Here is a 14,524-nt window from a genome sequence, read left to right on the forward strand (position 1 = left end):
ATAGCCTTTCAGAGTATTTTTATTAAATGAGTTGTTCTCCAGGCTGATGTGCTCTCTCATGTTGAAAGAACTGGTATAGATGCTGACTAAGCTTTCCACTTGTTTAAAAATACTGCAGCAGTGTGAACTCAGTATATTCATGCTGTGATTTCAATTTATAGGCAGAAATGCGTATCACCACAGATTACCTATATTCAAAACATGCAGTATTAAATCTGATTGTATTGGTGCCACAACAAAGAGGTATTCAAGTGGCACATGTGCAGTTTAAGGGTGACTTAACAGTGCAAGCACTACTGATAGATGCATGCAGCCAGGTACAAGCAAACCTGAACATAATTGAGAATGCTATGTCTGGTTTTGAATCACACAAAAGTTTTGTTAAAAGCAGCTGCAACTTTTATTTTGTAGACCAAAAGTGAAGCCCCCTCCCCCCCCCCCATCATACACACACATGTAGAAAAGGCAAGACCATTGTAACCATTCAAGTGCATGATATGGTGGGCAAACCTCCAGGACAGTCATCTCAATACATTACATCTCATTCAACACAGGTAATTCCACTCAAATACTACAGTCTGTTTTGTTAAAATCTATACGCGCACACACACACACACACGCATTCTATATGCATTATTTCAGGTCACTTTACTGCATAATTAAAAATAATACAGGTAATGAAAACATCACAATGATACTCTTACAGCAACACAGGTCTGAGGCACTCAGGGTAGAGAAGACATTTTCTGGCAAATTTGGTATTTGGTAGGACACAAGTCCAGTATTATGAAGCACTAACTCCTTTCCCCCCACCTAAATTCTGCAGTGCCAAGGGGAGCCAAGGTTAGGCCGTACCTCATATGTTTAGGTCTGATGTGGCAACAAATTCACTGGACACCTTGTAAAGGTGTGTTTTGTGCCCATGATTGTATTATTTTGATTTAATGTCTGCATTGGTTTAACTATTTCTTGCATTACAGTGGTGTAAGACAGTCTGCAATGGGGTCTGAAAAAATTTTCATTACAGTCCAGAAGAAAAAATAAATTCCCTCAGCAGAGACACCAAAGATGATGGAAAGGAAGTGGGCATGGGAGAAGAAAGGTAGAGAGAAGAGAGGCTTAATCAATCCACACTCCTTAACATAACAGTTTCCAGCTCATTACAACCCATTAACAGGAAATAAAGTGGTAAATGTACTAACATTGCCCACTCTATACCCAGTCTGAGGAAAAAAAGATCAGGTGGCCCCCTTAAGTAAGTTTCATGCTTTTAGAAAGTCTTAACTGAGGGGGAAAAAATGACCTGTTTAAAATTGCCAAAAGAAAATGAATACGGAATTGAAAGTGTTTCATTTTCTCACACTCAGACTTGTTTTGAGATACATACTCATTTCACTGTAAAGTCTTGCAAATCTAATCCCCTACAGCTACCGTGGATGTACCTTTAAAAAATGCCCCACAGTTAACATACACAGGGATCCCATGAACATGAGATCTTTTTGGTTCTTGTTGCATTCCTTTATCTAGGCAAGTCTGAACACATCGGCTTCACCAAGCTTTTGGAGCGGGACACTGCCTGCAAATACTGGTTTGCCAAGAAGCAGCTTATTCCAGGGAGCTGCACGTAAGAGAATTTATTAATTTTCCCTGTAGGAAGCCCATACCATCAAATCTCCAGCAAAGGAAACAAGTCCTGCCATTAAGCGTGTCACCTACAGCTGCAATCACCACTGAGGCCATCAGCAGAGAGACAGGGACAGAATTAAAGGGTAGCCTATTCTTGCAAACATGCATGCCTTTCTCACTTCTTCCCCCTTCTCAACAGATAAACAAAAAAGGCCCAGCCCATTAGAACAGTATCTGCAGAAGCAGGAGCAAGTCTTTGGAACTAGAAATGCTTAAAATCTCAGGTGCCACTGACATACCAAGTGCGACAGGACACGCTGAAGTGGTGAAAAAAACCTGGATCCCAAAATATCAAGTCCCAGTGGGAAAGGTTACCCACATTTTTCTAGCTAATATCACGGCAGCAACAGAAGCAATTGTGGGTCTAATTGAAAGAAAGGTGCTAAAGAGAATAGGAGAGAAAAGAAAATTATAGCGTAAGCATTGTAGGTAGGAGGAAAGCAGGAAAATCTTTAAATTCTTCTCTGCTTTTCCAGACACTGGGTCAGGTTCTTCAAGGTAGTCCTCTTATCTACAATCACTGAGAACAAAGTAAATGATGAAATCTCTCTATTCTGTACTCTTTAAAAAATGCATAGTACAGAGACAAAAAAAAAAAAAAAAAAGGTATTGTTCAGATCCACCTGCATAGTCTTAAACTATCACTGAGACATGAAATGGGGACAAATACTATCCAGCCGCCGGGTTAAGATCTCACAGCCTGTATCAGTGACCAGAAGTGTATGTTCAAACTGGGCAGATCGCTTTCCATCTCTTGTTACAGCAGTCCAACCATCAGGCCATGTTTCATCTTGCCAACCACCTAAAAACATAAATGATGACTTGACTGTTTTTAAGTAACAGATAACAGTTCCCCATTCCCCAAAGAGAAATGAAAATCTATCAGCTATACAGAACAGAACCAGCCTATTCCATCACTTATTAATAGTAAACAAGAGCAATCATTTTACTCTATTGCTAAATTGCTCACCTTCACAGATCATTGGTTCAATTGTAAATACATGACCTGGCTTCATGACTCCAACTGCCTTATTTTCTGCAATAAAAGGAACACTCAAGTTAGAAAATGTGAACCCATCTTAGTAAATTAATAAATCCCTGTCCCAGAATAATATAGCCAGAATACTGTACAGTCAGAGAAGCCCTTCACAGATTACCTATTCACTCCATTTTTAATTCTACATTAAGGTTTTTCTTTTAGTTCTTTCCTTCCCCCCCTCCTCCAACACTGCAATATTTACTCAAGTAGCTTAAAATTAATTGCTGTCTTTCCTCAATGGGAGTTCAACTCCAGTTCTGTAAAAACCCTGAACAAATCTAATACAGGGATTTCCAGAGACTTCTAAGATGAAAAATACCATTTAAAAAAAAAAAAAAAAATCAGTCAAAAGTAGTATTTAAAGTTATTCGGAGAAGGCTTGAAACCTCTTAATTTGTTTCCACTGAACCATTAGTTCCAATAAACTGTCAAAACATGATAGCTGTTAAGCAATCCCATGATTCCATTTATGAAAGACACATTGGCCCCCTCATTACTCTGGGTAATGGGGTCGTAGTAGTATCAGGGTGATAATGCTGTATTTTTTTAGCCAACATAAAAAGGCAGAGAATTTCAAGACATACTAGACAATAATATTGAACTTCTTGATGTTATATACACCGAAAATGTTTATGTGGAGACACACGAACTGATGCACAGCACATCTCTAGGAGTGTAGTTTGACTGAAGAAAGGCTTCAGCCCTTTTTCTCTGCCCTGTTTCACCCGGAACGGCAGTGTGGCTTTGATCTGACTCAGCCTAGCATGTCAGAGCTGGAACAAACTCCAGTACCACACAGGCACTGTTACCTCCAAGTTACTTTGCTGCTGTAGACAATGTGCATCAATTCTTACATACAGATTCCCCATCCCCCAGTCTACTCTAATTGTGTAAGTTTATTAGATTGTCTAAATCACCTAGATGATTTTTAAAATCGCTGACATCAAGTTTATAAAACAGCAACCAGATCATTTTTCTTTTACTTAAAAGAGTCTTGCTTCTATCTCCATCATCTGCTGACATTTCTTGCTCTCAGTTAAATGGAAGTTTATAGTCTTCTGCATCTGAAGAAATTTTGTCTTTTATCCCCTGCAGTTCTCATGATTTTGTTAAATAATCTAAAAGCTTATAAAATGAGCTTTTTGCTTTTAAAAGTCTTTTCATAGTAAGCCAGAAATAAGCAGCAGCTTTTTTTTTTTTTTTTCCTCCGCTTCAAGAAGCTTTAACTCCCTTAGGTCTTTCCACTTGCTTTACTATGAATCTGTATTTAAAAAAACCCAGCATCGTCCTTACTGGGAAGGGACATTCTAGCTCAATGAAAAAGAATTTTCAAAATTCCCAACAGCCAGGAAAGATAGAAGTTTCCTTTTTCTCAGATTGCATTTTAATATATATATAGTAAATATATATTATTTATATATATTTTATATATATAGATATATATAAAATGCCCTCCAACTCCAAAGAATCCAGATTTTCTTCATTTTACATGACAAAAAGTAAATACCAGGATTTGATACCCTTCTAGCCTGTGATTAGGTAAAGCAGGTTTTCTCTGTTCTCTGAAAAAATAAATCAGGGAAATTACATGAAAAATCAGTGATTGCTAGATTATAATCTAGAACAGAGGTCCTAAAACTTTTTAAACAGGAGGCCAGCACGGATGCAGTGGCAGGCAGTCATCTGCGGCTGCTTGGTTTCCCCCCCCAAACCCCAGCAGGGGGGGGCGGGGGGGTTCTTTAAATACGGGGGGCCGGATTGAGGACCCTGGGGGGCCATATCCAGCCCGCGGGCCGTAGTTTGAGGACCCCTGGTCTAGAACTACAATCTATTTTAAGGCTTGTTAGGAGATGGGAAGATGAAGGCATCTGTCGGGTCTGAGGAAATGTCCTATTAGGGGAGCTTTACAGCTGAAGTAGGCATGAACTGTTTATCACTGCTTCACCATATTTATTCTATCCTTAGCTCTCCACTGGCATTTCAGCTTCTCTTTTTTGCGTCTGTGGATGCTGTAAGCTTAGTCCTGGCAAAAATTGTCACGGGGACATCACCATTTCCAAAAACTAAAGCTGAGAACCTGCTGTAGAAAAGGTCATTCCTCCTCTGCCACACACTACAAAAGTTTCCAGGAACATCAGATCACAACACTCAAATGAAGAAAAGTGAAACATAACAGGATCCAGATTCAGGTCCAACACCCCTCTATACCATTCAATTAGCCTTTTATTTACATCTGGAAATGGCAGTAAGTTTTTGCTTACACCTTCTAAAGACAGAAACATTTGCCCATTCATGTCAGACAAGGATGTCTAAAAGATTAGTTGGGGATTCTGGCAAAAAACACTGAGCCATTACCCAGTACAGATGAGAGCTAACACTAACCATTAGTGCAGGCACAGACCGTTCTCAGTATATACTGTATTCACCTTATTTAGGTTCATAAAGCATGCTGTGGTCTAAGGCTTAGAAAAAAAAATATTTCGCAAGTGCAAAAATTGTAACTTGATGGCTGTCAGACAACTTGCTACTTCATTAGAATATAAGCAAGAAGTAAATTCGGTGCATTCATTGCAAGCCACTCCTTGTCTACTGCACAAACCAAAGGGAATGAATACTCACTGGCATAATGTGGGACATTAGGGGCTGTATGGAAGAGTTTGTGGATTCCATGACCACAGTAGCTCCGAACGACGGAAAATCCATTTGCTTGAGCATGTTTCTGAATAATGTTTCCCAGTTCTCTGTACCGAACGCCAGGTTTTACTGCAAAATTAAAGCAATGCAGATCAGAACTTAGAGAGCTTTCTTTCAACACAACTAACCATTAAACACCATGCAGGCTAATACCCCTGTAGCACTCATGGCTTGTATGGCCATGCATTTTCGTATGCAACTTCCTATGATCATTTAATCTATCAAGTATGTGAGTGCAATAACATGAGAGAGGGAGGAAACAGTCTTATAGAAAATAGAAAATGAGAAACAAAACTGCCTCAGAAAACAATACATTCTTCCTTTTGTGGATGTAAGTGCTCATATATTAAAAGGATGTCGAAGTTTGAAATTAAAGACAACAAAATACTTTCAAACTGTTTGGTAAATTCTCATACCCAGAGTTGCAGTGCTTCTTTCAATGAACATATGCACTGTATTTTAAATATACACTTGTCTACTACTGTGTGAAAAGTGCACACAAATAAAAAGGAAAAATGATTATATATGAAGGACTAAAAAGGGGGTGAGGAGGTGGCAAGAGAAAATGGGTATCTTTTAGACAAGATTTTTAGAACTACAGCAAATAATGTTCACATGCGGGACTAACTTGTTTTACAATGCTTTTAGGAAGCCTCAAAGAGTTTGAAACAGATGAAAATGGTGTGAAAAATTCACTTTCAGCACTTGGACAAGTTAGCAACAATACTGTAAAAGCAACAATGCCTCATCCATCAGCTGATGAAGGTGCATACCAAAAGCAACCTTGAGCAACTTAAAAGAGAGAGAATGTAAATGCCATTTCAAGATCATTCACAACTCCCTGAATATATGCTGTTCCTTCAGGAGCCAGATGCTGTGTGGTTATGTGAAGCCATCTTCAGCAGAGTTCACATACAAAGCTAAAACTTTAAGGAATCAAGCCATTTAGTTCAATTACCTGATAATGTAAACAACTACAACTTAAATCAGTAAGCTGAATACTGGAATGTGCCTGCTTTTCCCAAAATGGGGGGGAACGACATGGAGGGGGGGGGAAGAGAAGGAAAAGTTAATCTGTTTGTTTTGTGCTAAGTGGTTGTGAAGTACCATCTCCTTCAAGCCTGACAATACCAAGCAACTCCTCTCAATGCAGCCAGAAGCCCTCTGCTGCTCTCTCTCATGCAACTCTCTTAGAGCTCTGCTGATCCAACACCAAGAAATGAAGATGATTTAAACAGAGGAGAGGTTATTCTTTTTAACAGCAGAGACAACTTGCTGCCAGAATTCCTACTAGCAAGGAATGTCTAAAATCCTTTAAAACCTGTTACAGCATCTAAAAAGTTGGTAAAGAAAAAGTTACACTGAGAATTTAAATCTCATTATAATGAACACAAAGTGAATTTCTGTCATAGTTCATACACCAAAGTCATGATATGAAAAATAAGAGACAACATATATAACAATTACTATAGAAATAAAGTACAGGAGCAAAGCAAACATTCTGACTTAGCTCTTAAAAACAAAGTAGTCATTTCAGAACAGTTATCCCACATAAACAGGTAATTATATTCTTCATCGCTCAATTCTGTTTTTTAAATTTTTGAATTTTGAAAATTGAAATTCAATTTTCTTCATCACACAATGGATACACAAGATGTCATTTATATGGATTTTTGTCCTTTCAGCTTGGCTAGCTATGTCCAAATTATTAACCAAAGTAAGTACATCATAATTTTTTTTTCATTGACTTTCAATTAAATGCAAGTTTAAAGCCTTCAGATATAGCACCTTAAATTTCAGGTTTTAGAGGCCATGAAGTAAATTGCGCTGTGGATTTAAAGAAGCTGAATGGTATAAAAGACACAGACAGTACAAATTTCTAGGACTTGAGAGATTTTTGTTTTATTTTCTGTTTGTCTAGGAGAACTTAGTATACTCCTTTATGAATGAAGTTGAACATGACATTCTCTAGCTACCTTTCTATCTCATTGCATGTCTCAATGAAGCTGTCCTGAGTTATAGCTAAGCAACATAATTAAAGACATGGATCAGTCTTCTCTGGCATATTCCCACAGTTGAAAATCAAGAGCTCAAAATTAGCTTTATGAAATAACCGTCAGGTCTGGCAGGGGTAAAGAGATATGTTTTATGTGTCCAAACAGTGTTTTATCTTATTGGTCCATTGTGCAACACCATACAAACTACAGTAGTAGGAAGCAATACTTTGGTTTTCCAAAACACACTTTGTTCTTCACCTTCGCTAAACTACTCAGAGCAAGGATGCCTCATCCATCTAACTAATAGTCTGAAAAGGCTGTTTCCATATAAATATTATCATACGTGGATCAGCTCAACATCAATTACATTTTCCTTGTTAACCCACATTCCAAGTAAAAGTTGCAACCACAAGCCACAGAACTATGCCATTTCAAGGATCACTGTTTTATACAATATACATCATCTGCTTGTGACACACAGCAGCACTTCTGCATTCTACAACAGAAGTCACTCCCAGGCAGTAGCAAATACGAGCACCCATGTTTGAGAACCAAAACCATAAGGCTTCAGGTTCTAGCCAAAGGGTTTACCTGCATCAATGGCTTGCATTAGGCACTCGTAAGTTGTTTGGACAAGCCTCCTTGCACCCTCATCAACTTCTCCAACGTAAAACGTCTCATTCAGATCTCCATGGTAGCCATTACGATAGACAGTAATATCCACTGCAAATAGACATATTGTAGTATTAGCACTGTATTTCTCATTCTTGTTTTGTGAAAGGACAAGTGCACACATGTAAAAATCTAGGATTTTAATCGTGAAATTGTAAGATTACTTTGGAAAAATGTCAAATGTAAACTCTTCCAGCAGTATCAATTATCTCATGCTTATCCTCTACATTCTATAGAATTAACTACTAAGATAGTGTTACACCAATGCAACACAGACATAGAAAGATTATGATTGGTTTTCTAGGTAAACATAAAAACAAGAAAGAGAAGCTCTTTGCTCCATGGTGATTTACCTGGTTAAAATTAAGAGTTTTAGAATTAATACCAGCACTAATAGGGGTAAATTGAATTTTAAGAAGGTATGTAATCATGTTTTAACCCACATTTTAACTTAAGTAGTTTCTAAGGATGTTTAGAATAATATCACACCTCTGCAAAAATGGTAATGCCAAAACCTGTTGCTTCCAGCCAAAAAGGTAAAATACCTTGAACATTAAATACACAGCAACTTTCCAATAGCATTCCCAACTAAGAAAAATACACCAAAGAAAAATTTATTTTTTCTTTCAAATGAAAGAATTTAAACATTCAGTATCAGGTAAACAGCAAGAATGAGAAGGGCATGCTTAAACAACAGGTTTAGAAGAACATAGAGTAAGAGTTTTGAATTATGTTACAGCAAAACTCTTAATTTGCTTTGCATGTAAAGGTGGTTGTAAACCAACTGATGTAACCCATTCTTGAAAAATATCAGCATAAGTAGTTTTAATGGGAAAAAATCTTTTTTAGTTTAACTCATTAAAAAAAATCTGGATTAAGAATATCCATACAAGATGCTTGTTGCAAATAGGCCTTTCACAAAACATGGGAACAGGACTACCAGTTTAGTCATAGCTATCATCTACTTCAGTATCCTGTCTCATAGCAGACAAGTGAATAATTAAAACCTGCCATCATTTAGTCATTATAAATAGTAAACACATGCAAAATATTCTAGATTTGCCTATTAAATTGACTTCCTGTGGTAGAATGGGTAGTTTTGCGCTTGACAGACTTTGTCTGTAGTCTGGTACGTCTAATAGCTGCTGGAATACCAAAACCACTGGAATAGTTACTGAACTGCTATTCATTAAGAAATTCACATGCAGACCCCCTCACAAGTAAACAACCATGAAGGAAACTGTACTAAGCAGTAATACTTCAGGAATATGGTATATGAGCTGCTTGGAGACACCAATACAACCGTGACATGAAAGCACGGGTAAAAAAATTCTTGGTGTCAACAGTAAATCTGTACTGCTGGCAAATATTTAAGAATGAAATTAACACCACGCGAAAACAATATTGCCTGTTGTGAATGCATGCATGTGCAGGGTTACACTACACTTTACAAAGAGATCACATCTGCTCCCAGGGAACTGTACGATAACAAAATGTTATGATGCCCTGCTCGGAGCAGGGGGTTGACCTAGACATCACTTGCCAGTACCGTTCTGAATGATGTTTTCCTGTGATTCTAAAAACCTGTTTTGGACTCTGACATGGCCACCTTTTGCTTCCAGCAGGCTAAAAAGTTTTAAGTAGATTGGCACCGTACTTTTTCTGTCTCCTCCTTTGTACCCTGTTTTGTTCTTTCTTTAGAAGAGGCTTTTGAGCCACTACCTTATCAAACAGAATCCTACAAGACTTGGAAGCCTTTTGAGCCCATGGGGAATGCATGTTCAATCCACAAGATGTGAACCATTTCGTAACAAGACCTACTCAACTACAAAAGAGTGAACTAGTTCTTCCTCACCAAAACAAAGCAGAAGGCTCAAAGCTTGGGCAAGTGCAATCAGGGCAGGGATATGAACAAAGCTAAACTCTCTTACAAAAGGTGTTTTCTAGCACTGAGGTGCAGCCTTGGCATGCAAACAGCAGAATGGTAAGGCACTGTGTAGATGAAGCCAACCTAGTAAGCTTAACTGGGCTTCTTGGTTTAGACTCCAGCAATGCCAAAAAAGATAGCAACAAGAGAGCTGTGCAAAGGCATCATCTTTGAAACTAACAAAAAATTAAGGAACTTTGCCCAAATGGTTATATGTATGCTACAGCAATCAGCCAGACCAAACCTGATCTAGAAGTGGGCAGCCATCATGAGGTTTGTTCTGAAAAGGCTGGTACCTACAGTACTGAGCTGTAGTCTTAGTAAGTATTATATATATATATATAATATATATATAAAAACATTTAATATCTATCTCAAATACCTGGCAATCTAAAGGGATTCCAACCTGCTTCCAGAGGTAGGCCAAACCTTAAGATATACTGGGTATTTTTTTACAGATAAGAGAGAAGCAAACCAATGCAATAAAAGTGCAAATGTTTCTACAAAACAAATGTAATTAATTTCTACTGCCAAACCAAGAAGTGAATTAAGAAAACAAAAAACAGTCAAGTATCCCTCAACACCCAAGAAGGATACGTATATTGAGTACCATGAACAAAAAGCAGCTGATAGAGTTAGGCTGTAAGATGCTCAAAGTAAAGGTACAGATTTTAATATGCACCCATACAATGCCTCACCTTTACAGTCATCATAATTGTGATGTCTGTAGCAAAATCTTCAGGATCTACAGCCATCTAATTAAGAATTCACACAGAACTAATCCAGCTGAATAATTCAATATACATTTTATTCACTATTTATACAGTCTGGAACAAATGCAAACTAGTGCACAAGTAGAACACTCAGGCACTATACTATACTAATGCACAGACCAGTGCAGAAGAATCATAAAGCTTTTAAAGTGGACCAAACTTTTGAATTTTTTTATTAAATATTTTATTAAATCATTAATTTAAATTTGTAAAGGGAAGAGGTTAACTGGGAAATGAGAACACAAGCCTTTCTTAAGAAGCTATTCCAATCGTGTTGCCTGCTAGTGAAACCTCACCTTACGACATGGTTTAACTGGATAGAAGGTAGAAGTGTTGAAGGTTAATTTCATAGCACTTACCATTAACAATATCTCCCTCCTGCAATGGCCTCCTGTCAGGAATTCCATGACAGATCACTTCATTCACTGATGTGCAACACGACTTAGGGAAATTATAATAATTCAGAGGGGAAGGATAGCAATTCCTTGCAATACAAGCCTAATTTAGAAAATACAATTTACACTCTACATTAGTAAGTTTTGTACAACGAACAAGCATATGCACAACAGCTTTACTGTAACCACAATAGGCTGAAAAGCAGTGACTCTTGAAAATAAGATTCTTCGAGTATTTTTTGGCATTATGGTATTTTGTTACGCTTTGCATTTCTTACCAGGATGAAAGTAAAGCTACTTTAATTTTGTTTCTACTCATCGTTATGTTATTCAACTATGAATGCTTGAAGCATTCATGTTTAAAACAATGCACAGCAATATTTATTCAGTTAAAAACATTGCTATTTTCAATTACTGTTTTTAAGCACCCAGTCTAAGACTTCAAGTATTTTTGCAAAACACAAAGGTCAGACAAACTAACCTTTAGCACCACTCTTTCACCCCTAGCTTTACAACCTTAAGCTGCTTCCTTTGCACTTGTTCTAATAACCTGTTCGGGATTTTTGCAAAACTGACACATATATTTTATATATACTTACATATACATACATACACACACTATGTGACATACCAAGCAAATACTGTGTTAAACTTTTTATTAAGAAAAAAAATAATAAATCATACTTTTTAAAACTGCAAAGTACCAATCAGGGTTATCAGTCAGTATCAACAATCTGCCATGCAAAAGTTTCCGAGAACTGCTGAAGAGGGGTAACACCATTTTAACTACTAGTTGTTCACATTAAAGACATCATGCATAAGCTACTAGTATACTGTTCGATGCAGTTCAACAGAAAACTCTGGCCTAATCAAACCAGAGTAGGTTCTTTGCGATCTTGGCTCAACAGTTGCAAACGCAGATAAAACAAACACCAACCAGAAAGCGCTCTAAGAGCCTTAACTATACCAAAATTGTTGCCTTCCTCACAGTGCACACCAGTATCCTCAATTATCAGTTTACATGCCTTATAGAGAAGACAGCAAAGAAAAATAAAAATAACACAATTCAAGTATCTATGAATAGTTAAGCCAGGAAAATACTTCAACATGTATATCAAATACTTCACTAGACTGTGGCTTTAATTTGCCTGACTGTATCAAACGTCATTTCAATTCTCTCTGAGGTTCTTAAGTTCTGATTCCCAACCATAAATAATTAAGTCTTCTCCTCTGTACATCTTAACCAATACCACAGAGCACAAAAAGTCCATGGCCTACGTATGATGTTCTTTATATAACGGTATCTGTGGAGCAAAAAGGGTTTAGAAGAAAGAAAATGGTATGATGTTAACTGAGAAAACAGGTGAAAAAAAACTTAGAGGGAATCTGAAGCTGGAAATCGTGGAAGGAGCTGACAGAGAGAGGCACCCAGGAGTTCCTAATTCATTTTGAATCTACCATTGTGCTGTAACGTATTTCTAACATCTGCACTACCCACTAGCTTCAAATTGGGAAACAGTTCAAAATAAGAAATTCATACAGCAAAGAAAACCACACAACAATCATTCACAAATAAGAAGATGGAAGAAAGCACTTACAAACACCAGAAGAACAAGAAAATAACCTTACTAAATGGACAGCATGATCAATTTCTTCAGTAGTTACACCTGCTTTCACCATCATGGCAGCAACATCCAATACTTCTCTAGCAAGCTGCAAACAAAACAAGAGTACTGATGTAAAATAAGACGAGGACTACTCCCTAGAACATGAGCAACCCATTTTCCTGAGCTAGACCAAGATTGCTAGGAAAGCTGGATAGATTTAAACTCTATAAAGACTTTGAGATGTCTACAGGATATATTACCAAGCCAGCTCCGTGAGATTTGAGAACACTCCAATTAAGATTTGGACCACAATTTCCTTGAATACCATAATCTTAAACCAGACTACCCAAATAGATTTCAAAGTTTGACTTGTGTACGAGGAAGTGATTACAGTTGAACAGCTTTTTTTCAAAAACTGTTAGGGATGGGGCTCTGTTTTGATTTTTAGTTTTTACTTAGTACTATAGAAAAGGAAAAAGTTCTGTTCTCATCTATGCATTATAAAATATATATTCCTAACAGTAACAACGTTTCAGCCAGAGATTATCTCACTAGTAACAACAAAGCCAAAACACAGATAAAAGTCATCTTTCCACTTGCAAAATAGTTTACTGTGAATTGGGAGTTGAAAGGAGAGAAAAAGCAAGAAAATACTCAATTTCTCAATCTATTTTTCAGTGCTCAGAAGTAGTTTGAAAGTTTGTACTTCAAATGTGCTGTCACAAACTAGTAAAATCACTAGGCTTTTTAAAGAATAAAAGGCACTTTGTAATGAAAACCAAAACCCCCTTACCCTACACACTACTCGCATCCCTTCTATATCCTCAGATGAGAGTATTTTTATTTGAGAAGTTCCTTTTAAAGCCTGTTCTGATTCAGACATTCCTGAAAAGAAAAGGAGGAGGAAGGGGGAAAAAAAAAGAAAGAAAAAATCCATGTTATTTAGCAGAGTGATTGACACAGGTCCAATCAAGAAACTAACTGAGCTTACCAATGGCAATAAAAGTACATACTTTCTCACTACAGACTAAAATAATGAACCCACCAAGTCATAGCACTATAATAATTATCCAGACTAATTTCAATTTATAAGCTTTCCACAATACCATAATGCCCACACGTGCAGAGGATGCTCGTTCATTTACTACATAAACCCACCATGCCCAGTTAGTCAAAACACAAGCTTAAAAAATTAGATTTACAAAGAAATTCTATTATTCATAGAAAAGTTTTTTTATTTTTCTTTTAGCTGCTTTGGAGATAATAATTAGTAATAAATAATATTCTAGAAGAGCCATACAGTATTATAAGCCTGTGAATATCTCTAGTTATACTATTGCAATAATCAGCTGATGCAAGTATGTAAATTCTTCCTACCAAATTCTGCACAAGCTCGGCTTTTTAGTTGAGCAACCCCCCTAAAAGACAGTACGTTGATTTGTTTAAATATTTCCATTCTGTAAAAAACAACTAAAGAATGGCTGAAGATTTAAGAATAATTCTAACAGACTTTATAGCAGCTTTTCAGCTTTTTTTGGAAAATGCAAAGCACTACTATTGATATAAAAAGGGCAAAATACCAAATCAAACCAATAAAAGAGCAATTTTCAATGTATTCCCTCTGTGTTCAAAACCAGCTGGAACTCATGCATCAGCTTTCTTTTGCAGGCTGTTTAGTGCAATTTTGTTTGGTTTTGTTATTTTATAACACATTTCCAACAGAAACACTGATGT

The 14,524-nt window shown here is 37.0% G+C and overlaps 1 protein-coding gene across 1 annotated transcript in view; it reads right to left on the minus strand.

The window, feature by feature from the left end:
* Positions 1 to 629: 629 nt before the first annotated feature.
* The window catches only part of METAP1 (methionyl aminopeptidase 1), a 30,443-nt gene continuing 16,548 nt past the window's right edge, over positions 630 to 14,524 (minus strand). The window contains exons 5-11 of the mRNA XM_055701053.1: positions 13,584 to 13,675; positions 12,813 to 12,896; positions 11,148 to 11,286; positions 8,008 to 8,139; positions 5,345 to 5,488; positions 2,657 to 2,722; positions 630 to 2,488 (exon numbers count right to left, since the gene is read on the minus strand). Coding sequence (XP_055557028.1) covers positions 2,328 to 2,488; positions 2,657 to 2,722; positions 5,345 to 5,488; positions 8,008 to 8,139; positions 11,148 to 11,286; positions 12,813 to 12,896; positions 13,584 to 13,675 — 818 coding nt within the window. The 3' untranslated portion in view covers positions 630 to 2,327. The remainder of the gene's footprint in view (positions 2,489 to 2,656; positions 2,723 to 5,344; positions 5,489 to 8,007; positions 8,140 to 11,147; positions 11,287 to 12,812; positions 12,897 to 13,583; positions 13,676 to 14,524) is intronic.

Source organism: Falco cherrug, chromosome 1 (genome assembly GCF_023634085.1).
Source record: "Falco cherrug isolate bFalChe1 chromosome 1, bFalChe1.pri, whole genome shotgun sequence".
NCBI classification, from domain to species: Eukaryota; Metazoa; Chordata; class Aves; order Falconiformes; family Falconidae; genus Falco; species Falco cherrug.